General features: G+C 37.2%; 3 protein-coding genes across 6 annotated transcripts; 2 read left to right on the top strand and 1 right to left on the bottom strand.

Moving 5' to 3' along the window:
• Window positions 1-621: 621 nt before the first annotated feature.
• Window positions 622-2,275, top strand: LOC115739631 (transcription factor MYB93-like). Its single transcript, XM_030672838.2, has 3 exons — window positions 622-821; window positions 918-1,047; window positions 1,206-2,275. Exons 1-3 carry the CDS (start codon window positions 689-691, stop codon window positions 1,993-1,995), a joined length of 1,053 nt encoding a protein of 350 aa, XP_030528698.1. The 5' UTR covers window positions 622-688; the 3' UTR covers window positions 1,996-2,275.
• Window positions 2,276-9,137: 6,862 nt separating this feature from the next.
• LOC115739466 (aquaporin NIP1-1-like) lies at window positions 9,138-10,612 on the bottom strand. Its single transcript, XM_030672575.2, has 5 exons — window positions 10,466-10,612; window positions 9,994-10,212; window positions 9,711-9,917; window positions 9,483-9,544; window positions 9,138-9,384 (listed from the first exon to the last, which is right to left on the bottom strand). Exons 1-5 carry the CDS (start codon window positions 10,610-10,612, stop codon window positions 9,177-9,179), a joined length of 843 nt encoding a protein of 280 aa, XP_030528435.1. The 3' UTR covers window positions 9,138-9,176.
• Window positions 10,613-18,547: 7,935 nt separating this feature from the next.
• On the top strand, window positions 18,548-21,420 carry LOC115739607 (probable protein phosphatase 2C 10). Of its 4 annotated transcripts, none has more exons than XM_030672790.2 (6): window positions 18,548-18,865; window positions 18,970-19,077; window positions 20,114-20,350; window positions 20,474-20,750; window positions 20,842-20,996; window positions 21,103-21,420. In XM_030672790.2, the coding sequence occupies exons 2-6, from the start codon at window positions 19,039-19,041 to the stop codon at window positions 21,241-21,243; spliced, it is 849 nt and encodes a 282-aa protein (XP_030528650.1). In that variant the 5' UTR covers window positions 18,548-18,865; window positions 18,970-19,038; the 3' UTR covers window positions 21,244-21,420. The 4 variants fall into 4 exon arrangements, with proteins under 4 accessions (XP_030528650.1, XP_030528652.1, XP_030528649.1 ...); XM_030672792.2 differs by having other exon boundaries at window positions 18,548-18,889; XM_030672789.2 differs by having other exon boundaries at window positions 18,549-19,077.
• Window positions 21,421-26,650: the final 5,230 nt, after the last annotated feature.

Raw genomic sequence — 26,650 nt, 5'->3', positions numbered from 1 at the left:
TCGAAAACTGCACAAAATAGATTGAGGAATTTCATTTTTACGTACATAAGCACTTACATTTAAACATATATCAAATGATGCATGATTGAATCTCGCTCTACAATGTCCGCTCGTAGGAATGTGTTTATATCCAAAAATGATCAATTTTTGGTTATTATCAACATGTGATAGACTTAATCAATGAGAGCACAGTTGTTTTAATTATCTTTCAATTTCTGCACTGTAATAATAGTTTCTAGATTCGTGTCGTTAGTTAAATTATAGCGTATTACTTAGCTGTAGTTTTTAAATTCGCGTCATCGATTGACTTTCGACATGTATCTTTCCTGTAATACTTGGATGCCTCGTTTTTAATTGAACTCCAACGTGGTACCTTTACGTTTGCAGATTTTATGGGATTGGACCTTAGGGCTTCTAGGGCTTCTATACCTGATGATAATAAGGGATAAATTCGTCAATCTAACACCTGTCAACATCTCTACAATGTTTAACGATGTGGAATATGGATTCCAGCAAGTATCTCACCAAAATAAGAATTGTCAACCATGTTTTTGTGCACAATAAAAATATTCAAGGACAGAAAACTATGGTCCTATATAAACAAGGCGGTACCACAAAGAAGCAACCAAAGCAGAGCCATAAAACTAGAATCAAACTCGCCGCCAGTTAGTAGAGAGAGGGAGGGAGCATGGGAAGGTCCCCCTGTTGTGATGAGAGTGGCCTCAAGAAAGGACCCTGGACTCCTGAGGAAGATCAGAAGCTCGTTGATCACATCAAGATCCATGGCCATGGAAGTTGGAGAGCCCTCCCCAAGCTTGCAGGTCTCTCTCTCTCTCTCTCTCTCTCTCTCTCTCTCTCTCTCTCTCTCTCTCTCTCTCTCTGTGAAAGCTTAGGGCATTTTGCTTCTTTTTTTGCAGGTCTGAACAGATGTGGCAAGAGCTGCAGATTGAGATGGACCAATTACCTAAGGCCAGACATCAAAAGAGGCAAATTCTCTCAAGAAGAAGAGCAAACAATTCTCCATCTCCATTCCATCCTCGGAAACAAGTAATACACAAATTGCCCTTTTCCTAAGTTTTGACATCCATCATAATTGGAGTGCCTATAATCTCAACTAAGCACTTATATGCGGTGACATCTTTTAATTTGAATAGGTATTTAACAAACGTGATTCATCAATAAAATGGCTATCTCGTTGTTCTTAGGTGGTCTGCGATTGCCACACACCTGCCGGGCCGGACCGACAACGAGATTAAGAACTTCTGGAATACCCACTTGAAGAAGAAGCTGATCCAGATGGGCTACGACCCGATGACTCACAAGCCGAGGACGGACATTTTCTCGAGCTTGCCACATCTCATAGCCCTAGCCAACCTGAGGGACCTCCTAAGCAATCATCACCACAACCCGCTGGATGAGCATGCAATGAGACTGCAAACTGAGGCTATTCAGCTAGCCAGACTCCAATACTTGCAGCATTTCCTCCAGTCTGCAACATCACCACCTTCTGTAACCAGCACTAGCCCATATGGCCAAACGGGCTTTTCTGAAATTGATGCCCTCAACATGTTCGGTTCTCTCTCCCCCATGAAAGAGATCGATCACAATCTAGCCCTCACTTCGTCGCAAATGGAGAACCTGTCCTCGTTTTCTCTCGAATGCGCAGCCTCTACCATCGCTCCAAACCTATTGAGTAATTTGCCGGACCAACAACTGCCCTTCGATTTTAATATGACCTCAACGAACAGTGATCACCAGATAGGCCAATACGATATTGTCAACCAAGGCGATCACCATAACCAGTCATCTGTTGCTCGTCATCATCATCAATGGGGTTTTCTATCTCCGTCATCCATTCCTCAGGCCGCGACCGAGACTTCAACGAGCAACAACAATCCAGGAGAAGCGAGCAGCACGACTTCTAGCTACGGAGGATCCACCACATCTTGGCCTGAGTATTTGTTTGATGAGTCCCTCATAAATGAGATTTCTTAGTTATGAATTTAAATTCCCAGGGCATCGGATCGGTTTGTGATCTCTTTTTTCATCGTACTTTTTTTTTCCCCTTCCCCTTCATCTGTCGTTCTTACTTTTTTGGGGGCCTGCCTAAATACTTGTTTAGTTCGACTTCTATATTTGTATAAGTTGCACATATAAGCATATGTTTTTCAGGCTCGCACGTGAGTATTATATGCTTATTTACGTGGTATACATACATGTTGATGTACATAATCTGGAGACAATTGACTTTGAAGATTTCCATTTTCGAGCAGCAGTTAATTCTACATATTGGTTTTTCCTCTGAGAGACCAATGACGAAGAAAGGAAAGGAAAAGAAAAGAGAGAAGGAAAACGACAATAAGGTGTTCATGTATATGTCATTACTTTTGTTGGTTTCCAAGTATTTATATCCTTTCCAGCCAGGTTGCAAGTCTATGTTGAGAACCTCGTACTTGAACAGTGGCCAATTTGCCGAGGTTAGAAACGTGAGCACGTAAAAGTTTATAACTTTAAGGGAAATTGAAACTTGAGTATTTGGAAGCTTATATAGCAGAAATATAGTCCTAACAATTTATTCGACATATCAAAATAGTTCAACACATTCTCGTAGTTCGATCCTCCTTTTTCTAGCAATTTCGTGCTCCCCAAGAAATTTCTGTCAAAAATTTATGCGGAATTAAAAAAAAGAAACGATCGGCTGGCGGACCATTTCAATTTTTAGCAACTGTGTCCTTTTCTCCAATTAATTTCTAAATCTTAATCATCGAAGAAATATAACTTCATGTGTGCCGAACGAAGAATTAGAGTTTGTCGAGAGCAAGCAAGTGAATTTGGTGAAATACATATTTTACATCAAAATGTTGAGGAATATAGGTCTTACTAATCCAAATTACACTGGACACTTGCGTTCAGTGTCTTTGCATGCACATTAGTTATTGATATAATTAACTATGTATATTAGACGAGAGAAGTGTCAAAAAAGTCCTAAACCTATTACATTAGTGCCAATTCAGTCCTAAACCTTTTTTTGGTGCCAATTCAGTCCTAAACTTTTTGTATTGGTGCCAATTAAGTCCTAAACCTTTTATTAGTGTCAATTCAGTCCTAAACCTTTTATAATAGTGCCAATTTAGTCCTAAAATTTTTGTATTTATGCCAATTGAGTTAATCCGGCCAATTTTGATCGAAAATCGCTGACGTGGACATCGATTGTCCTAGATGGCACGGCTAGCGCTAACTTAGATTTTTTTAATATTATTTTAATATTTTAAATAATTTTTTAAGCATTTTTTTGGTTTTTTTCAAAATTATTTTTAAAAATTATTTAAAATATCAAAAAAATATTTAAAAAAATCCACGTTAGCGCCAACCGTGCCACGTAGGATAATTGATATCCATGCTAGTGATTTCCAATCAAAATTGGCCGAATTGACTCAATTGACATAAATACAAAATTTTTAGGACTAAATTAGCACTATTATAAAAGGTTTAGGACTGATTTGGCACTAATAAAAGGTTTAGGACTTAATTGGCACCAATACAAAAGGTTTAGGATTGAATTGGCACCAAAAAAAGGTTTAGGACTGAATTGGCACTAATGTAATAGGTTTAGGACTTTTTTGACACTTTTCCCTATATTAGACTAAAATATATTTTTAGCAAGGATACCAATCACATTGACTCTTGGATTGCAAAAATTAGGATCGAAAGACTAAATTTGAAGAAGACAACCGCGTGATAAATTTTGTGGTCGAAACTTTTCCCTCCAGTGATCCTTTCTCTGGAAATTTACTGAACATTAATCTCTCTTCGCTTCAAGAAGTTGGTTGATTAACCAGCAAAATTACCATCGGAAATAGTCGACATATATTATTCATTTTCGTGATAGGTGATGCAGTTGCTCGGCGGACATTAATTCTTGGACTTTTGTCTAATTTCAGGTAGACATTAAGATGAACCAATTCGTGGACAATCTACTCTTTAATTGGAATTATTACCTGGTAACTAATCGGGCGACCTGCCAACAAAATAGGAAATATCATCTAACTAGGTGGAAGAACAAGATGCTAAGGCATACACTCAAAAGATATCACTGTCCGAATGTAGGTAAGCAGTTCTTGAACAAGCAAGTTCCCGTACCATAACAGGAAGGAAATTAAGCAGGAGATGCCTTGGTTCATACTCTTTCATCTCTTTGTTTCTTTTCCCACAAGCGACTGACTGTGTACTTCCTCCAAATCCACACGCACAGCATCGTCGATAGAGCTAGCGATTTCAAATCTAATTAACTACGCACGCCAACAAATTAAGGGGGTTTCAGCAAAAAACTGAGGACAAATCTAGGTGGATACAGAGATGATTAGGTCAAAGCAACATAGAAAACAATGAGACACACGTATGCTTAGGTTTCTTCTCAGCCCTCGTCTCCGATATTAAAGAGAAATTAAGTTTGTTTAGTCACCTAATGCGACCCATTTCTTAGGTCATGGCAATTATGCCTTCTTCAATAATTAGTAATCAAATCGCTCTTTAGCCCGGACAACGACCATTGAATCCGGTTAGGGCATCAAAAAAATATAGTTGGTGGCAACGACATGGAAAGGGTAGATAGCAAGTGGAAACATCAAGATGGAGACGTTTTGTCTTATGAAGTAGAGTAGCAGTCATATGCTAAATTGCTATTGAAGCAACATCGAAAATACATACATGTTTCGTTTCTTGTTTTTTTTTTTTTTTTTCAGTAGGGCGATATATAGTAGTTTTGAACGATTCGTTCCGCTGAATAAACCACCAGTTTCAAGGACATTTAGCCATGGTTTTATATCAATTTGGAGATAATTGGCCCTATTTGGGGCGTTTGTGTTTTAGGTTTATAACAGGAAAATTATCAAAAAAAAAGTCTTAAATTTATTGCACTTTTTCCTATTCAATCATAAACCTTGTAAGTTTGCCGATTCAATCCTAAACCTTTCCATATTTTACCAATTTAGTCTTATTAGTCGAAAATCACTAACGTGACGTCAGCTGTCCTACATGGCACTGTCAAGAATAACGTAGATAACTTTCAATAATATTCTATTTTTTTAATAGTTTTGTATAATTTTTTCCTTTTTTCAATTTCCTTTTTCCTTTTTCCTTTTTCCTTTTCGGTTTCCCTCCGCCAGCCATCGCTCGGCCTAAACCTCTGCCAACTTCAGGCCCCTTGTCCGCCCAGGCGAGGACGACCCTCACCTAGGAGACTTGGGCAGGCAACGATTACCTTCGCGGGGCCAATGGGGGCGGCCTTCGGTTGATACCAAAGGAGGTTGAGGAAGGGTCATGGTCGGATGGTAAAAGGAAAAGGAAAAAAAATGTAAACAGAAAGCAGAAAAAAGGAAATAATAAAAAATAATTCAAAAAAATATTAAAATATTATTAAAATTGTCCACGTCGGTGCAGGCGGTGCTACATAGGACGGCTGGCGTTTACGTCAGCAATATCAAGCCAATAGAACGGAATTGGCAAGAGGTAAAAAGGCTTAGGACTGAATCGGCAATCTTAAAAGGTTTAGTACTAATTTTGCTAATGTGCAAAAAGTCTGGGACTTTTTTTTTTAATAATTTTTCCGGTTTATAACCATCCGAAACCTGATACATAGACCATAGACGTGTACCTAAGTCGCTCTCAAGGTTCCTAAGGTCCTATCCGATGACCCTTTTTTTGGTCATGACGAGGATGTCTAATTTCAGGTAGGTAAATCTCAATACTCATTCTGTAATTGAGTATGTGTAGATTGCAGTTGTCAAGTTATAGTTTTGGTAAATGAGATGCATCGGTATTAGGAAGTCTTGCTATAACATCCTGCGTACGTTCTCGATTTCATCTCGGTGAACAAATCGAAACACTTATGACCTAACGCACCATTTCCGGCCAAAATTAAGCGGATGGACTGAAAATGCAAAAGGTTTAGAATTAAATTAGTTTAATTGAAATGTTTAGGACTGAATTGGTACCAATGCAATAGGTTTAGGAATTTTTTTGTACTTTTCCCGTAAGTTACTCATATGCCGTTTTCACTTCTTTTGTCTTTTTTTTTTTTTTTCCACTCGATTTATAGGATAAAATCATTAGCGACTGTCGCCATAATTTGGATCAAAATGAGCAACAACTTAGTGAATGTTAAATGACACGTGGATAGCCTTAGAAATGTAAAGGGGCCGGTCTAATGAATGATGAAAGTATAGGGGGCCACGATACAGATTTTACCCCTTTATTTTGGAAGCCTTACTAAAAAAAATTATTATTCAGGGATGTAACAATTTTTCATCGGATGCTTAGAGAAGTTAATCCCTTCAATTCATTGCCCTCTTATTTGGACACCCAATTGAAACCGGCAACATGAAATTTTTTTTTTTTTTTTTTACTTTTTGATCGAAAATACTGAAATTTTCATTAACTCAAAGAAAGTCTGTTAACATCAAAAAGATCAGAAACTAAAATTTCCAACATAGGTTTTGGGGGATAACACAGCCAATTAGGAAGGAGTTCTTGTTTTCTATGGGCTTGGCTAACCAATCTGCTAGCTTGTTAGCCTATCTTGGACAATATTTCAGGGAGATTTCTGCGTACAACTAGTATTTTTCCGTTATTTCTTGGCCCTTTAATGTGTTGTAGAATCACGAGTAATAATCATATTTTTTCGTATTAACTTTATTGGAAAGGTAGTAAAATATACTTTTAATAATCAATTTTAGGGCTCGACTACACTTTTATAACAAGTTTTAGGAATTTCAATCAAAATCAAGCGAATTTCGGTGGATAATTGATAAGGCTTTTGGTGATTCACAGCAGAATTAGTTCCTTTTGTTTTGGCTAGGCTTGCTCATATGTTGCCATGGGCTTCTCAATTCCCTTCTTTTCTTGGAAAAGATTATTCATGATCCGCGCTTGCCTTTTTGTTCAAGGCGGTTGAGTCAACTTCAACTAAGGCTCTGTTTGCTTTGGAAAAATGAATGATTTAGAAAGTATTTTCCTAAAAATGATCACTTGTATCGCTTAAATTAATTATCTAATGAAAAATGTCTTCATTATCAACAATAATTCATGTCTAAACATTTTCATGGACGATGAAAATATATTTTATTCATTTACTTTTGTAAATGATATAAGCAATCGTTTTTAGAAAAATAATTTTCAAATCACTCATTTTTCATGAAACAAATGAAGCCTAAATACGCATATTTTTCTGTACCGATGATTTTCGACATGTGTTGATAAATGTCAAAAAACTGTTCGTTTAAAAAAAAAATGATATGTGGCTTTTTTTCTAGGTAGCTTGCAACACTATTATGAAAGTGTCAATCTTTTTGGATAGTTTGCAAATTAACGCTCTGCTTACTCACTTATCAACTAGAGAAATTTACTAACTCTTGCATGCAAATTACCATAGGTAAGTAAACTCGAAAGGGAGCTGGTAATTAATTAGAAAAAAGATGGTATGTCACCCAAGCAAGAACCGGAAAGTTCATAGAAGTTGGTAAATTGAATGAGTTTGTACGAAAGCCAAATTAAAACTTTTAAAAGAAAGAAAACATTTGATAATTAATAAATTTTCAAAAAAGAATAGGTAATTTCAGTAAAATATCAATAAGTTGCCCAAAAAACGAATGATTGATAACAAAAAGGCTAGCCTGACCATCCCACAAGGTGGGACGGTCTGATTCTAAATGCAAATTCTTTTGGTGAAACCGGATCAGTTTCACCCTTTTGACTGCCAAATTTCTTTGTTTTTTAATTGTAAGCTAAAATTTAAAAACAAAATTATAAGTGAAAAATATCCGATTGATAAGATTCAAATAATAAGTTGCATTTGAACTTTCTTGTAGAAAATAATAATCCTAGATCACTTGATGCACGTTGGGTCTCGAGGGAATCTAGATCAAATGGTACGATGTTTAGCTTACAATAAAAACATATAAAAGTAAAAAGGAAAAAAAAAAGAATATGGGGTGAAACCGGATCAACAGGTGATCCGATTTCAGCAAACCAATTTGTGGTCCTTAGTTGACCGTCCCACCATCTAACTTGGTGGGACGGTCAACTAAGGAGCTCTTGCACATCTTCATCAACGAGATTTGGATCAACATGGTACATTTTTTTTCTATACTAATTATTATTTTGAGTTTTTCTTTACTTCATTTGTTTTGTACAAAATCGATATTACTGGTCTTAATTTTAGGTCACCAAAAAATCCTTCTAGAGCAATTTCATTTGAGCGAAAGGAATGAAAAGCCATTTCACTGCACAATGATTTCGTTATTAGTTGCAAAGCCAATATTTCAAGTGTTAATTCAATATGGAATCAAAATTACGTTCCTTTTTTTTTTTTTTGTTGAACTATTAAGAATATTTTCGTATTGTTAGAAAAATATCCATATAATCTTTTTATTTGGCAGTAGAATAATATCTACTATTTTAAAAGTTGCAATTTATTATTTGAATCTTATCAATTGGATATTTTCCACTTATAATTTTTTTTTTAAAAAAAGTAGCTTACAATTAAAAAAAAAATTTGGTAGTCAAAAGGTTGAAGCCGGATCAGCAAGTGATCCGGTTTCACCAAAAGAATTTGCAGTTAGAATCTGACCATCCCACCGTCAGAATTGGTGGGACGGTCAGGCTAGCCTTGCCGATTGATAATTCTCTACAGCAACCTTTCTTTTGCACTTACCTTCTCTTTCAGAAATTTAGTAGAAACTTATCTGCTTTATCAGGAACGGAACATAGATTCGTCCTTTATCGCGTAGGTAGTTGCCTCCTTCACATGTTTCTTCCATATGAAATGGGAATATGAAAGAGCATAGTCCAAGAAAGGGAACACAATGCAGAACATCTCCATGTTATTTAGTTCGTTAAGTTCTGTAGATTTCTCATAAGGATATCTAGATGGAGAACTTCAGCGCAAAATACAGATGCTGAATAATGGACAAGCGCATTCATTGGCCAGCCCGGAACATCGTATACGAAGTATATCGAAGTAGAACGTAGTCTTTTTCGGACTTCTCATTCGTTGTTGAGCTGAGATGAACTGCAAAGAAGCTACTTTTAGTTCGGACGTCTCAGGCGCAGTGCCATAATATAGGGTTTAGTCCAGGATCGCACCGAGTAGCCTAGATGAATCTCAGAGGCCAATTTGTCTAAGGATCATGAGCATCATTATAAGCATTCTTGGTGATTTCCTCAGAGTTTTCTGCTTTGGGTACTCTAAGGACACTGTATACCATTGCTGCCGCGCACGCTCCGAAAATGGGTGCCACAATGAAGACCCAGAGATTCTTGTAAACGCCAGAGGCAACCGCTGGGCCTATACTCCTTGCCGGATTCATTGAAGCCCCCGTGATCGGCCTGCAAAATCCAAAAGCTCTTAGTCAATCGCGTGCACTTCGAGCCAGACAGATGAAACGGAAAGAAGAATGAAAGAAATTGGTCTCAGTTCTTCTTACCCTGCGATCATAACATTGAACAGCAACGTAGCACCAATAGCAACTCCACCGATTTCTTTGTTCTACATTTTTCAGTCAGACTGAAGAAGTTAGCTCTCTTAGAAGAAAACAATTGTGCCTTAGTGAGAAAGGAAGAAGCCTCGAGTCAAGGTTTTGAAGGAAGTTCGCACAAAATGGAACGATCGAAAGAGTTGGGGAATCGCAAAACGGCAAGCTCTGGCATCTTACCACTCTGTGATCAGTAGCTACGCCGCAGATCGTGAACATCAGAGTGAAAGTGATTATGAATTCCCATACAATTGCCTCTAGATGGGAAGTTGTGTCCTTGTACTGAGTCGTGGTTACTTGGATGTCGTTCAGGTCATGGAACAATACTTTCAGTGTGAGGCTCGCGAGCGTTGCACCGATTATCTGGGACAACACGTACACTGGTACCTGCGAAAGGAAGTGCGATTGTCGATCTTTTCTAACAGAAACACAAGCAAATGATCCAACAAGGTATTTTCCTCACATGTTTCCAGGGAAACTTAGTGGAAACAGCTAGCGCACATGTGACCGCAGGGTTAAAATGCGCGCCGGAGATGTGTCCAACTGCATATATCATCGCCATCAGAACTAATCCCCATACGATGGCTACGCCCACAATGGTGAGCCTCTGCACTTCGTCTACTAGAGCAGCACCACATCCAGCAAATATCAGAACGTACGTGCCCAAGAGCTCCGCAACGATCTGCACCAACCGAGATGCTACTTAGATGAAAGCTAACTCCTGATATAAGAGCATAGTAAAAGATGGATCAATACTTCAGGCTCTATATACGAATTGGCGCAGCAGACTCTTAATGAACGTTGAACATGACCCTATTAAATGCTCACTGATAATTGGCCACCTCAATTTGACTATCAACTTTGTAAGTGGGACTTGAAGATAAAATGAAAACCCTTTTTTTTTTCCTCTTGTTGGTTTAGTGTATCGGAGAGACCTTTTGGAAATAAGATGCCGAAACAATGGCTTCGTTGTTTCCGTAATCTTTCACGCGACTGGCCTTGTCCTCCTCCATGGTCGAGTGCTCGGTCGGTAGCCGGACTTTCGGAGAGACTGAATAAATGCTTCCAGGTGTGGAGGCCATTGCTGTAGAACAAAAACAAGAAACAGTGACTTCACCCCAGTTCTATTGGTGTTCTCAGGAACTCACTTGTCTGGACAAAGTTTTACCTGAAAAATATGGAGGTAAGATCAGTTTATATACTAGTTACGAAACGTTGGCTTCTCATGTAACGAACACTTGACCAATTCAATGATCACTGGGATAGAATGTATCTGGGGAATCTATGACCTGGTATCTGCAATGATGCTGAATGGAGAAGTTCCAATTGTCGTTTAGGCAAATCCCTGCCGATAGAATACAAAGGTCAAGGAACGCAAAAACTCTTGACAGATTTTTAGGCACAATGGGGTTATCTTAGTCGGCAAATTTTGTTTCAAGTAGTACAATTCTTTTGCTTGTTTTTGGATAACCGGGTAACCTTAGTTGGCAAACTCTTGACAGATTGCATTGCCTACTTCTTCATTTGGTGGAACATGTCACTGATAAAATTAGTGTTACGGCAATCCCTTATAATGTTTTGAATATGACAAAATAATCAAAAACTACCAATACGTTTATTGGTTGAGTAGAACCAGGTGAAAGATACACAAGCCATTATGCCAATGGTATCTTAATAGAACATCTTCTCTATCAATGGTGAGCAAGGAATTAGGCATAGAAATGTCTACAAGCTGGAGATACCTAAGTAAAAGGTGAATAAGCCTAGAATTGGAAATCGATAAAGTTTGGAGGGACTTTGTATAGGTGAATGGCAAGATAGAGTCACGATTGCCAATGTGCTTGAAGTTTTGGATATTGCACATGAAGTTCTAGGTATTGCATATGAAGGTCTTGATAGTTACATCATGGATATCATCTATGACTTGGATATTATTGGAGTAATGTAGAAATATCATTACAGCTTGTACGTGTTCAGACTCTATGTGAAGTCTCCTCAAACTTAGAAAGTTTCATCAAAATGTGAAGTCTATTCAGACTCAAACTTTGAAATGAATATGATTCAAACTTCGAGAAGAGTATCAGATGCAATATTCAAATACAAAAGCAAATCATTTTTGCAGAGGCTAGTGATCTGGCTTAGATTTATTTCTTGATAGACAAGCTGCCTTTCATAAAAGAGGAACTCTACGTAAGAGAGATAAAGAGTCGAAAATTCCAAAGTTCAAAGAGAGCTTCAATTATTGCACACTTATCTTCGTGCGCTTCAAAGTTGTAGTCCTTAATAGGCAGTGAGAAGAGTGATTGTATTAGATAGTGTGATATCAATCTAAAAAGCATCACTTATTGTAACCTGTTATTGATTCATTAATGAAATCCAATCAGTAGGATGTTTACGATGAGAGTGGATGTAGGCTTGCAGCAAGCCGAACCATTATAACATAAGTGTACAATTATCTCTATTCCTTAACTTCTTATTATTATCTTTGCTGGTATATTGCACACAAGTGAATCAGATTATAGCATTCTTTTTCTTTAGGCTCTAACTTCACGTAATATTTATCTTGATTGTTTTAATTTCGCTTTAATTTTTTCGAGAATGATCACAATCACCTATTCACTCCTAGGTGATAGTACTAGCTATAACAATTAGGACATAGGAGGACATATTTCTCGTGAGTTCTTTTCCAAGTATCATCAACAGAAGCTGCCTCTTGTTTTCCAGAAGAAAAAAAAAATACTAGTCAATGCAATTGCAATTATCCAAGTTAATGTACATACTTGATTAGGGGGTGGTAGTGCATCAACCGACGTCCATATCTTTAGTCGATAAAAGAAGAGAAATTTAGGGCATTGGAAGACATGAAGCATATATCAGAGCCCAAGAAAAACCTTGGTTAAACCGAATCTATTAGGAAATGAATTCTAATATGTCACTTTCGTATTCGAATGAGAATTTATCTCGAAGGGAATATTCACGTGATATGTGTACAGGAGACGTGCTCTTGATCTTTGGTAGTCTCTGTTTGTTGGTCGAGAAGAGTGCAAATCTTTCATACGAGATTTGACCGAGTGAGAGTGGACCTCTTCAAAGACATCCAGTTATAATATGGGGCCGCATATTGTTTATTCATCCGAGCCGCACGGTGACTCCAAAGGACGAACCGCGAAGAAAGAAAGGGGACGCACAGTGACGCTCTCTGCGATCTCGCGGAGGAGTTATGAACGTGATGGATGTTGTGTTGTGAGCTTTACGTCCAATTGAATTGTTTATTTATAAACACTATGGGTTTAGGCTTGATTTAGGTGTGAAAAACAGTGGAGCGTGTGAGCAATTGTCACTCTTCTTCTGCGACTATTAGTGGATTATTGGCTGTGTGCTCTTTCCGTGGAGTAGATTGCAATACTCGGACTAAATAACACAAATTTTTTATGTTCTTTATTGTTTCTCTTTTATTTCTATGGTAAATTCCCAATTATTTAATTGCAAAATCCAGTTAGTTTTCGCATTATTTCGCAACAATTGGTATCATACCAAAAGGATAGAATTTTTCTTGATTTGAACTGTGGTTTTTGCTTGTATGATCTTGTCTAAAAATTTTGCTGTTGCAACTGTGTGGAGAGCGAAAGCAAAACTTAAGAAATTTAATGGGAGGAACAAATTTGGGTTATAGAGCATTACAATGCGTGCGCTATTAATAACCCAAGGTTTGCCAAAGGAATTAGATGAAAATGCTAAGTTGCCAGAAATGGTGAAACATGCCAATAAAGATGAGGTGATGGAGAGGGTAACAAGTACAATCTTATTGAACTTATCGAATAAGATGTTAATACAGGTAGTCAAGAAGAATGATGCGATAGCGTTGTGGACAAAACTTAACATCGTGATGTAATGAAGTGTTTGAATAATCGTTTATACATGTTAAAGAGGATGTTCCTGTTTCGATTTGCAGAGGGTACTTCCATTAAAGTCATTGTAGATGAGTTCAACAAACTCATAATAGATTTGAAAAACATCGGAAAGGCCTTAGATGATGGAAAACAAGGCATGATATTATTAGCTTCTCTACCGTTATGGGAGCACTTCACTAGTTCACTATTACGGTGATGCACTATGATTACCTCGAAAGTGGTCAAATCCGCCTTGTTCTTTAAGGAGTGGAAGAGAACATTGTGAGATAATAAACTAACGCATGATGTCACACGAGGATTAATGATCCGAGTTAGAGATCAACTTCAAAGTTTAGAAACAGCAGAGGTAAAAGTATATCGAAGTTATGCCATACAAAGTTCAAGGGACGCGTGAAGTGATTTCAGTGTCACAAGGAAAGGTACATCAAAAGAGATTTTCCAAAATTGAGAAATAAATGTGATAGGCAGAATGCCACAAGCAATGTGGCAAATGTTGCCAACGATAGCACTAGTGATACGGAGGCCATCTTGCATGTGATTATTGGTTGTCAAGTACGAATGGGTGCTAGATTTGAGATGTTCTTATCATATTACGCTCAATAGGAATTGCTTCACTACTTACAATGCTACGGACGGTGGAAACTTCTAATGGGAAAAAGCGCAATCTACAAGGTTGTAAGGATAGGGACAGTTCATATTCACATGCGCGATGGAGTAATGCATCGTATATTAGGAGATGTGAGGCATGTACTAGAGCTAAAAAAAAAATTATTTCTCTGGGGGTACTCGATGATATCGAACATAAGTACAATGGAAGGTGGAGTGCTAAAATCTCTAGGTGCCGTGATAGTGATGAATGGAAATAAATTGAGTACTCTTTATTATTTCACTGGGAGAGAATGTGACAAGGGTCGCTGCAGTTTTATTAAATGATTCAAACTCTAATTTGACTTAATTATTGCACATGTAATTAGGGTACATGAGTGAGGCATGTATGACGATGTTAATTGAGGAGGGGTTGCTAAAGGGTTAGAAATCATGGAAACTGGACTTATGCGAGCACTGCATCTTTGAGAAGTAGCGCAATATTAAATTTGCATGTTATTCATTCAACCATGCAATCGATCGAATATATTTATTCAGATGTCCAAGGCTCATCTCCAATTCCTTCGAAAGGAGACATCGAAAATATGCTAACATTCATTAACGGTTATTCAAGAAAGATATGGGTATACTTTCCGAAGCATCAATCCGATGTGTTCGATCAATTCAAGAAGTTTAAGGCATTGATTGAGAATCAATCAATATCCAGATGAAGTGCTTGAGAATTGATAACGGCATGGAGTTTTGTGGCAAATATTTTACCAAGGTTCTACTAGAAAGAAGGGATTATGAGGCACAACAAAATGGCATCGTCAAATGCAAGAATAAAACTTTACTTGAGCGAGCTTGGTTCATGCTTTCACATGTATGACTGAGCAAGGAATTTTGGGCCATAATAGTGAACATGGAATGTTATCTAATTAATTGATCTCCATTAGTTGCTACTGAGTGGAAGAATCATGAAGAAGTGTGGTCTTGGAAAACTTGATGATTACTCTGAATTATAAGTATTTAGATATCCTACGTATGCTCAAGTGAGTGATGGTAAACTTGAGCCGAGAGTTAGAATTTCATATTTCTTGGTTATGCACATGGGTTGAAAGGCTACCGACCGTGGTGCGTCGGTTTCCTAATTAGTGGAGATGTGATTCTTGACAAAATTGTTATGCATCGCCAGAGGAGTCTTGAGACACAATTAGCAAAGCAAACAGATCATGACATTAGCAATTAGGTGGAGCTTTAGGTGGAAACATATGAGACCTTAGAGGTAACAAAAGTTCAGATTACAGATGATGCTTCAATTCCTAACATCGGTAATACAAATAACCAGCAGAACGGCGGCACACTATAGCCTCAAGTAGACAAAGAATGCAAATTAAATCACTGGTATATTACGGTAATACAAATATTGCCTATGCATTTACTATAGGTGACAAGATGGAGACAAATTTTCGTATTACTATGAGAGGGATGGCTAGTACTAAGTCGTTATAGTGACGAGGGGCTATGAGCGAAGAGATTAAATCACTCCATCAGATCGGACATGAGAGCTAGTTAAGATACAAAGACCCAAAAGATTATCATGTGAAAATGGGTCTACAAATGGAAGGAGGACATTCCCAGTGTCAAGGCAGCGAGGTATAAAACAAGACTTGTTGCAAAGGGCTATACATAATGGAAGAGACTATGGATGAAGGTGGGCATTAAGGCATATCAATGTGATCCCAATGTAGCATTCGGGGTTTGGTCTAGCGGAAGAGACCAGGGGTGAAGTCACATTGGAGATTCAAGTTAAGATAATAAAGGTATGGAAGGATACTTGAATTGAAGGAGGAGCCAAACCTAATATTAAACTCACACGTGATGGGGAGATTGTTGAGATGCGCTGATGAGTTGTGTTGGACTAGTCCCATATTGAAGAATTGGTATAGTGTAGAGCAGTTAATATATTTTAATAGGCTCATAATTCATTTGCTTAAATTTTTTAATAAATGTAGGTCTAACTGGATGTATTGAAAGGCTATTTAAGTACCCCTTAGCAATTTCCCCAAGTGAAGCTATTAAGTTTCTACTATGCACTCACAACAATGTAGTTCTATCCTACCAATTGATTTGTTCTTTTTCCTTCCCGTTTCAGACCGTGCCATTTTTCTTATTACTTGCCTCCTTCAAAAATTTATAAAAACTAACGTAAGTAAAACCATTTGGTTAAAAAAAAAAACTTAAAGTGGGACATGGTGGTCCCTTAGTTAGTTTTTGGGCAAACATTACATCCGTACATCATCATCCACTCAAAACCACTTACATACGTCTATTTTTATTTTTGGAGACCACTTTGTACCTTCAGATCATTATTTTTGTGCCCCTATCTACGAAAGTGACATTTTTATCCAAAAATCACCATAGCCCAAATTCTCCCACTCACCCAATACTCCCAGAACCAACTAAATAAATCAAACCACTCAAAGTTTAAGCAACATGCCAAAATGAGTTTACAAGTAAGGAAGATGCTAAAATTAGCGTGCAAGGAAGAGAAGTTTGGTCTTTTCAATGTAAAGTTCTGCTTAGAGACATGCAACTGGTATTTCGTTTATAAACAGTCATTAAGTTAAGAGTGAGGTAGGTTTTTGGTATTTTTCCCTTGTTTGTCATTGTAGCAGGTTGCTCCATTTCAAAAATGGCTAAATTAAAAGAATTAAGAACATTCAGCCCAAAAAATTTAAAAAAGAAAAAAGGAATAGGAACATGAGTTAAAAAAAATACTATTTCAAATACAGAAGATAATAAAAAAGAGAAAATTAATCTCCCCATGAAATTTTAAAATCAATTACCAAGGAAAGAACCATATTCATTAAGTGGTACCTAGAGAACATAGATACCCCATTCAAAAATTGAAATTTCCTTTAATATCACCTCAAGTATTAGGTAGTTTAAAAGTTAAGAGGAGTCTTATTATGCACCCTTTTGTATGGAAATAGTCACATCTACCATTTCATATTTTAGGAAGTTACACTTTAAATCATCTAACGACTCGATTAAATCAACGATTTTTCTCGTCAGGAAAATTAACAAAAAATTATTAAATTTATTACAATTGTGACAATTCAGTGCTAAACCTATTTTGGCTAATTTAGTCCTAAATCTTTTTAATTCGTGTCAATTCAATCCTTCAGACCAACTTTGGCCGGCTGCCATGTGAGCGCTATCTGCGCTAACGTGGCAATTTTTAATAATGTTTCAATAATGGTTTTGAACTTTTGATACTTTTTTTCTTTTTTCTTTTTTCTTTTTCTATTTTTCTTTTTCTTTTCTTTTCTTTTTCCCTTAGACTTTAGGGCGGGCGAGGCCAAAAAAAAGAAAAATTATAAAATAAAATTCAAAAATATTACTATTTTGAATTGTGAAGGCTCAAGGCAATGAATTGATAATTTCAGATGATTGCAACATTATTTTTTGATGATTTTTACTACTTTTGTAGACAACCGTAATGGATATATCTTTTTTTCATGGAGGGTACAATATATACATATAAAAGGATCGCATTAATTTTTTGCAGACACTAGAGTGCAATTACATCAATACTCCAAGGTGCAAAAAGTGATTTCTCTAATCTAATAGTTCGCGACATGAAAAAATATATATAATATCCCGCGGAGACAATAATTAGTTCATTACCCATTAGACTATAAGTGCTATACATTGATTGGACGCTTTCAATTTTCCAAGATTCCAAGATTCAAACTATATAATATCTGCAAAATCACTATAATCGAATTAAAATTGATGTCACAGGAGAATTAATATCTTTTTTGACGTCAATATACTTTATGAACTTGCACTTCAAGATATCATCAACAAAATATGGTAGGGGAATATTGTCTAAAAAGTTCTAATCTATTGTATGGTAGTTAATTCATTCTCAAACAATTCAACTGTGCCAATTTAGTATTAAACCTTTTTGACGATTTGTCAATTTAGTCCTAAAACTTTTAACGATTTAAAAAAAAAAAAGAATCCTTCCGGCCAATAATTCAAATAATATGTTTAAGACTAACTTGATAAATCTTCAAAAAATTTAGAACTAAATTGACACAATTCAAAGATTTGACATTAAATTAACAAATCATTAAAAGATTTAGGTCTAAATTAGTTCACTTGAAAGTTTTCTGACTGAATTAACTGTCGTATAATAATTTCAGACTTTTTAGATAATTATGACAAATCCGGTGCGTAACATGGGAAAAGGGCTAGTTGATGCACAAGAGCAGAGAAGCCAATCAAAGTGTAAGGAACTACCGTTGCCCCGTTCATGATCATACTCATAGCTATACAATCCCACTATGTTTATCTTTCTTGGGTCTAGTGGAGGAAAAAGAAAGAAAATGCCATCATTATACGAAGAAAGTGATTCCATCCTGCAATTTGCAATCAAGACTCATCCAAGGAAAGAAAAGACTAAAACAGTAGAAATCACCCAAGTCAACGGCATGGAAGCTGGGCTTCGGGCTTTTCCCTTGATTCTCTTTCCCGTCCCCGTGAAGACTCTTCAAAACCGTCTGTGAATTGTCAAACAGAAAACAGAGCAGTTCTCATTTGCTTTCTCTGGCTTTCCTTCTTTTCTACGGCATGATTAGTTTGTGTGTGCCGCTTTTCTTTACATGTTTCTGACTTTACAAAAGCTCTGACTTGTCCACCCTTCTTCTTTCCTCGTTCCCTCTCTCTCTCTCTCTCTCTCTCCATCATATTTCTGTCCGTCGTTTCTGGTGCAAGCTAAGAAAGAAGAACCACTCGGGATGGCTTTCCTGGTTGTGAGCAGAGGGGGTTGATTCCGATTCCGGGGTGGTTGTGTTTCCTGCTGTTGATGATTTTTGTCTTGTAGTTTCATAATTCTGAGACGTGGGTTTGTGGTGGATTACGATTTGGAGTTTGTGTGGATGATGAGAAGTCAGCTTAGGAAGTCGTAGTTGTTGCTTGTTGGAGGCCTTTTTTTTCTCATGGATAGGCTTTGCTGCTTCAATTCTCCTTACCCTCAGGTAACAGACATTAATTGGTAATCCGGATTTCTAAATTAGATTGGCTATCTTCCCCAATCCCAATTGTGCTGGTGGAAACTAACACGAAAGGATACTGATTCAGTTAGATCGGCCTTAATTCCTATATGATGACATGGTGTTAAGTGCCTTTGATTTATCTGCTCCGGGGATTATACTCGACTTTGAATCATATCCATCGTAGCATATCGTATGCAAGAAGTTGCCTGCTTTAATTCCTCAGTCTGCGTTCAACTAAATTTTGGGTTTTTCATTTGGGCAACAGCATCTCCAAGTGGTTAGTTGCAACCTACCATTTGATGATACTCTTGGTAATTTGGATTTATGTTGCTATTGTATAGGCAAGACACTTTTTATAGTCTGTAGTAGTGAGTTGTGCTTTGGCTCCTGTGTACTTGCTTCGCAGACTGAAATGTTGTCTGTACTCTTTTGACTCTCAACTTTCTGAGTGCCTTAAACCGAAGCTGCTTGCTCCTGTTCTGTTCTTGTTGTCTTGGATGCCATATGAGGCAACGTTCAATGGCAATGTCTTCCTTCAAAATCACACTATTTGGAGCGCTCCCTGAGAGCTTAGTCTGCAATTTTATCTGTACTAAAGATGAGCCTGAATGAAGAACCTGTTTTGGAACATGTCCTCAGTCCGTCTTCGGATATGAAAAAGTGGTCATGTTAATCTAGTCCAAGCAGTTAGAAATGCAGACAGAAATCATCATTATTTGCCTATGCCAACTCGATGCTTTACTTGGTGGGACTGACATTGTTAGTGATCAACCTGTTTATTCTTTTGCTTCCGGATTGATAAACTGTCGACCTGGTTGGACTTCTAAAAGTAGTTTGCTTGCCTTTTCATCTTAATGTTAAGTAACACCTAGTCGTGGACGGTGTGCGACTTAGGATTTTGAACCTGCTTTAGCTTGCTTTCTGTTATAAGGTTAGCTTTGTGCTTGCTTTTTAGGCCTTCACTCCTCAAGGAGATGATCATCTCTCTTAATTTTTATTTTCATTATCTCAACATTAGCATGTAGGGGGACAAGCATCATCTTTCTCCGGTAAGGGAAGAAACCATGATGGCGTCAAGTATGGTTTCAGCCTAGTCAAAGGGAGAGCTGATCATCCGATGGAGGATTATCATGTTGCTAAGTTCGTAAAGGCTGAAGGCCATGACTTGGGATTGTTTGCGATTTATGATGGTCATCAGGGAGATAGTGTTCCGGCATACTTACAGAAACATTTGTTCTCGAACATACTGAAGGAGGTGTGATTTACACAAGGAAACGATTGAAAGTTCCGTTCTTCTGTTAACATTTTATCTCTACCGGAGTTGCCCTTACATTCTTTCATTTTTTTTTTATTTTTTTTTTTGTGTTAATCAATGTAGGAAGAATTCTGGATCAATCCAAACCAATCAATTTCAAAAGCTTATAAGATGACAGACCGAGCAATTCTCTCGAATAGTTCAGAGTTGGGTTGCGGTGGATCAACTGCCGTGACAGCAATTCTGCTAAACAATCAAAAGCTGTGGGTTGCCAACGTTGGAGACTCAAGAGCAGTCCTCTCGAGAAGGGGTAAGGCGATACAGATGACTACAGATCACGAGCCTAGTAAGGAGCGAGACAGCATTGAGAACCTAGGTGGGTTCGTCACGAAGATGCCAGGTTCTTTCTCCAAGCCATAACATCTGTAATCTCTAATGTAAGTGCAAAGATCCTTATTCCTACATTAATGACATTGCTGTCATTGCCGCAGGCGACGTCCCAAGAGTAAATGGGCAGCTCGCGGTATCCCGTGCTTTTGGAGATAAGGGCCTCAAGTCTCATTTGCGTTCCGACCCCGACATAAGAAACACTGATGTCGACGCATATACTGATGTTTTAATCCTGGCAAGTGATGGTCTTTGGAAGGTAATATATGTTTCTCTAGCAATGCCTATCAAGACCAGCTCCTGTGAAGGTAGGAATTAGGAAGACTCTCCTGATAAGTTCTTTCCTTCTTCTTGGGATGACTCAGGTGGTGAAAAATCAGGAGGCAGTCGATATCGCAAGATCGACGAAAGACCCACAGAAGGCTGCTAAGCAATTGACAAACGAAGCTGTGAGAAGAAACAGCAAGGATGATATCTCTTGCATTGTTGTTAGACTCAGAGGATAGTGTTGTGCCTTTCCTGGACATTTCGTTTCTGTGTCATCACAGTAAGGCTACTTAAAACATATGGACGAATAAAGGTTTTTGATGTAAAGTGTGCTTTTTGGTTGTGCTTTTTTAACTGATCTTAGTTTCGGCTATGCTGGGCTGAAACTAAATTGAAAGCTATGTGCCCCAGGACCACTCGTTTTGTCAATATCATCGATTGCCCGATCGACACTCGAGCGACTAAAGTCTTGGATTTTCAGCTCCCGTATCTCATTCTTCTTCGCTCACTAGCCGATCTCGATCATGGATTGAATGGCTTCACACCAAGTAATTTCAGCGAGCTAACACTTCTAATCTTACTTAACTAACTCTTCTGAATGCTATCAGAAAGACCAGAAATGGGCTAAACCTTGCTTAAGCTCAGACCTTAGCCACAAATTAGTGGCCTCGTCTGAAACCAAGCAACTCATCAGCTCAGATTAACCCGAATTCACCATACCGTCTTACAAACAATCAACACCACACCGACTAACAAGTTTTCCTCTTTAGTAGATAAATTATGTTTTTTCCTTTTTTCTCCCTTAGTATCTATTTGTTGCCTGCAACCACCTAATCCATCTCAGTGACTCTGGCGAGAAGCAAATCCTGCAATCTCGGCTTAATAGTCAAAGACCCTTTTTGAGTTTTTTAGGGGACAAAAACGTTTTTTGTTTACTTAGTCAAAATTAGATGAAGCAGAGAGACACGGAAACAGAGAGGGAAAAAAAAAAAAACAGAGTGCAATGTGCTGCAGAGAGGGGAATCCAGAGAAGCAAAGAGAGGTATGGCTAATCTGGACCAAAAAAGAGAAAAACCCCCCAACAGAGAACGTTGCTGTGTGCCTCCAGAACAAAGCCGTCAAGCAATCGATCCTTTTCGGATCTCGTCCTTGCAGCCGAAAGGAGAGGCAACTTCTCAATTACACAACACAAAAACACATCATTCACACAAACAAACGCAGAGAGAGAGAGAGAGAGAGAGAGGCAACTTCTAGATCACACACCAAACGTAACACCATTCGCACAAACAAACGCAGAGAGAAAGAGAGGTCACAGAGGCTAACGGGCGCTGCTCTGAATCAGAAGTGGCAGAAAGAAGTTGATGTTATGTTGTATATATAGGCGACGGTGGAGCTGCAAACCCTAGCAGCATATAATCTTAAGCTTGAGATTGCGGGCTTATTTTAAAGGTTTGATAATTGATATCACGAAAAATTTTAAATTAGTATATATATAATTTATTTTAAATTATTTTTTTGATTATTAAAAATCCTAAATTGATACACTTTTGATAAATTTACCTCAAATTAGTACACATGCGATAAATTTACCTTTCGTTAATTTTTGTTAAATTTTATCGTCAAATTATCGAGTTTGATGACACGTGGAAATTGCCGGATATACACGTTTGGTGTTAATTTAAAATTTTTCATGGTATTAATCTAATTTAATGAAAAATAACGAATGGTAAATTTTTCACATGTGTATCGGTTTGGAGTTTTTGATGGTCAAAATAATTAGTTTGGAGTAAATTTATCACGGATGCGCCTTGAGATTTTTTGTGGTTGAAAAAATAGTTGAGGTAAATTTGTCGCAAGTGTACCAGTTTTGGATTTTTTGTGATATTAATCGTATTTTAAATGTCCCTATAAATTTTGGAGGGAAAAAATGTCCAAAAAAAAAATCTCAAACCTATTGCATTGGTGCAAATTCAGTCCTAAACTTTTTGTTTTAGTATCAATTAAGTCATAAACCTTTTGTTGGTCAGTCCTAAACTTTTTGCGTTTATGCTAATTGAGTTCTAAGCCTTTCGCATATGTCTCAATTAAGTCAATCAAACTAATTTTGGCCGGAAATTGCTAACATGGACTTCGATTGTCTTACGTGACACGGTTAGCGCCGACGTGGATATTTTTAATATTATTTCAATATTGTTAATATTTATTACATATTTCAAATTTTTTTGATGTTTTCTTCTTTTTCTTTGTTTTGCATTCTTTATTTTTTCTATTGGGGGCCGGAGGGATCGCCAGCCACAGCGAGGGCCCGAGAGCCCTTACCTAGGCCGACAGGGGTCGGCCGGCAACCCTAGCCAGCCCCTGATAATAAAAAAAAAAAAAAGAAATGCAAGAAAAAAGAAAGAAAAAATTAAAAAATTTTATTAAAATTTTTAATATTAAATAAAATCCACATCAAGATCGGGCGTGCCACATAACCGCCAACATCCACGTCAACAATTTTTGGCCAAAATTGATGGGACCGACTCAATTGGCTCGAATGCAAACGGTTTATGACTGAATTAACACAAGTGCAAAAAGTTTAGAACTGAATTAGCACAAATACAAAAGGTTTAGAAATGAATTGGCCAAGAAAAGGTTTAGGATTGAATTGGTATCAATGCAAAAGTTTTAAGACATTTTTTTAACATTTTTTCCAAATTTGGGGTAAATTGCATTTTGCCCACAAGATTGGGGCATTTGTCCCAATCCTTGTCCTTCGTTTTTCACTTCTTTCCAATGTGCCCCTGAAGTCTTGAAATTGATTACACTCTTCCCAGAAGCGTTGACTTAGATCATTTTTTTACCGAAACTCCGACGATGTGCACGTGCTTGTCGCATGACTGATTAGTTACTTTTACAGAGGGCAAATACGTCCAACAACAAAAGTGAATCGAACTTGTTCCCCAAGTTTTGGCACTTGCTGTAAGTGGTCCCCTGATTTTTTTATTTTTTGCAATTTCCTCCCTAAAATCTCAAAATCAATTGCGATATCCCCTACTTTAAATTTTGGCCTATTTCGATAAAAGGCCTGCACTTTCAACAACTTTTCAGATCTACCAACCAAATTTTGTATTTTTCTTATTTCCTCTAAATTTCATCCAAATTTTCGAAATAATCAATTAAAATTTCTATACATTTATTAGAAAAATGCCATTTAGGGCTTTAAATAGCGTAAGACATAAAAAGCAAATTAATGAAGAGAAAATCATGACATTACAAGGCACAATACAATACGCCCATTTTGTTTCTTAGCACAAATTAACGTGTTGACTATATGGCTTGGCAGTTGGGCAAAAATGAATAATTTTAAGATCACTTTCCTAAAAATGATAGCTTATATAGTGTAAAATAATTAGTCGATAAAAAATATTTTCATTATAGACATCAATTTATGTCTAAAACCTTTCATGAAAGAAGAAAATATTTTTGCCCATTCATTTTTCTATGCGGTATAAGCGATTAACTTTAGGATTAATATCACGAAAAACTCTAAACTGGTATTCATGTGATAATTTTACTGCAAACTAATTTTTTAACCACCAAAAATACCAAATTGGTGCACTCATAAAAAATTTCAAACTATTTTTCACCATCAAAAATCACATACTAGAACACATATGACAAATTTACCTTCCATTAGTTTCCGTTAAATTGAGTTAACATCACGAAAAATCCCAAACCGATACACCTATAATAAATGGAGAGTAAAAATTACAAATCGGTGTACCTGTCAACCGCCACATGTCATCTAACTCAGCAATTTGACAAGAAAATTCAACGGAGGGTAAAGTTTATCACATGTGTACTAGTTTGTAATTTTTTTAGTTTCTATTAAATTTATCACAAGTGAACCGGTTTGAGAGTTTTCATGGTATTAACCCTTAATTTTAGGGAAATATTTTTCAAACTATTCATTTTTTGCAAAATAAGCGGATGACAAAGGATCAAATTAGTCACGTGACTAGAGATCCAATTGAAAAATGACCATAGTCCAAGCAGGGAAGACGTTGCAACTGATTTCAAGACTTATAAGGGGAGACATTAGGGAAATTGAAAAGTCGGGAAGCAATTTGCATAAATGCCAAAATCTAGGAGGAAAAATGTAATATGCCCATAATTTTTCCTAATAGTATCGTTGTTTGGCCAGCACAAAAATCTCCACATGAAAAGGCAAAAAATTCGACATGCCTTAAACACTAACTACATAAGCAAAACTGAGAATGATCCGCAAGAAGCGTCCTTCGACGTAACAATTTAGTTTGTCAATGAAACTCTAAGGCTGAGCATGGATCATCTTTTTTAACAAAACTTGACAATGACATAAATTAAAAAGAACACTTTTGTAACGTTTGACTGATGAGAGGGGAAGTTCTCAACAGAGTTATGAGAATGGCTGGAAGAGAAATTGATTCATTCATGAGACTTTCAGATAACAAAATAGCTCATCTTGAGACTAGAATTTCCCGGCATTGTTGTGATTTCAATATGTGAACGATCTCTTGAGGCAAGTTGGGTGAATAGTAAGAGCACCGGTTAGATCCTAACGACCGGCCGCGATGGATCACTGTGAGTCCTACAGTGTAATGAACTCTTGTTGGCTCAGTGGTGATCAGCATATCAAGATGAGGGAATGCTTGGCACCTCTGGAGGCAATTAACGCTTCCCAAAAGATGTAAGAATTGTGCTTATGCAGGAATTAAACTGAATAGATTCGAACTGAAACTTTCGATATTGTTACTTTAGCCGGTTCGAGTTCTGCTCGGGCGATTTCCATTGTCGAGTTAGTGATTAGTTCACATTTTGTTTGGTTTTCAAAATTGATCATCCCACCAAATCTCTACTAGCACTCGGTTGATCGAAACAAAATGGTATAGTTCAACTGGCAGAACCCCCGTTCGTCGGGGATTTTCATCTATCATATCATAAGAACCGAATTTCAAATCTCGACAAGCTAACCATTTCTTCCCACAGAGAACTAAGGGCAATTCTCTATTGTTTCTTCTTATCTACTCACTACTAGCTCCTTATCAACGTCGTCTATTGTATGAATATATAACCCATTTTAAGGAGAAAGAAATCACAAAGTGGACACCGTTTGTGCTTTTGGATCCTTTGGAAAGTGAATTCATGTACTTGGTACTTTTTTACCTGGGATGCATTTACTGCCCATATCAGGGGGCGAAAGCTTTCCGTTGAACTTCCTCACGGGTGGATCTCGCAGATGAGATCGATCTCCCAAATTGTAAAGGTTGATGTAACCGTGGAAATAATCTGCGTTGAAATGAGCTACTGATGCTGTGAATTGACAATCACTAGCGCGATCCAATTATGTTAGACTTTATGCTTTCAGTTGCACGACATCACCTCCTGATCGAACAACATATCCACAAAATACCATGTTGTCAGGAAGAACAGGCAAACTGTTCCGAGTTAATTATGAAATAAATGAGGTCTTGTAACTTTAACTGGCGGAATATGTCTGTGTTGACGCCTAAATTTTGACTAATCTATTTTTTGCATAAAAATTAGAACTAATTTTAGTTCTAAATAAAAATCATCTCACATATTTATTTTTAGCGTACATTGCATTGGCATATAATTGGGCAA

This window comes from Rhodamnia argentea, chromosome 2 (assembly GCF_020921035.1).
Source record: "Rhodamnia argentea isolate NSW1041297 chromosome 2, ASM2092103v1, whole genome shotgun sequence".
NCBI classification, from domain to species: domain Eukaryota; kingdom Viridiplantae; phylum Streptophyta; class Magnoliopsida; order Myrtales; family Myrtaceae; genus Rhodamnia; species Rhodamnia argentea.
This window is presented reverse-complemented; position numbering and strand designations above follow the sequence as displayed.

What these genes read in the sequence shown, in the direction of transcription:
- LOC115739631 (XM_030672838.2), top strand. Translation starts at nt 689, where the DNA reads ATGGGAAGGTCCCCCTGTTGTGATGAGAGTGGCCTCAAGAAAGGACCC. An exon ending in AGCCCTCCCCAAGCTTGCAG is followed by an intron (nt 822 to 917) that starts GTCTCTCTCTCT and finishes CTTTTTTTGCAG; the next exon opens with GTCTGAACAGATGTGGCAAG. An exon ending in CATTCCATCCTCGGAAACAA is followed by an intron (nt 1,048 to 1,205) that starts GTAATACACAAA and finishes CGTTGTTCTTAG; the next exon opens with GTGGTCTGCGATTGCCACAC.
- LOC115739466 (XM_030672575.2), bottom strand. Translation starts at nt 10,612, where the DNA reads ATGGCCTCCACACCTGGAAGCATTTATTCAGTCTCTCCGAAAGTCCGG. An exon ending in CTAAGTTTCCCTGGAAACAT is followed by an intron (nt 9,918 to 9,993) that starts GTGAGGAAAATA and finishes TTCCTTTCGCAG; the next exon opens with GTACCAGTGTACGTGTTGTC. An exon ending in TAGCTACTGATCACAGAGTG is followed by an intron (nt 9,545 to 9,710) that starts GTAAGATGCCAG and finishes TGAAAAATGTAG; the next exon opens with AACAAAGAAATCGGTGGAGT.
- LOC115739607 (XM_030672790.2), top strand. Translation starts at nt 19,039, where the DNA reads ATGGATAGGCTTTGCTGCTTCAATTCTCCTTACCCTCAG. An exon ending in TCTCGAACATACTGAAGGAG is followed by an intron (nt 20,351 to 20,473) that starts GTGTGATTTACA and finishes TAATCAATGTAG; the next exon opens with GAAGAATTCTGGATCAATCC. An exon ending in CAAGTGATGGTCTTTGGAAG is followed by an intron (nt 20,997 to 21,102) that starts GTAATATATGTT and finishes GGGATGACTCAG; the next exon opens with GTGGTGAAAAATCAGGAGGC.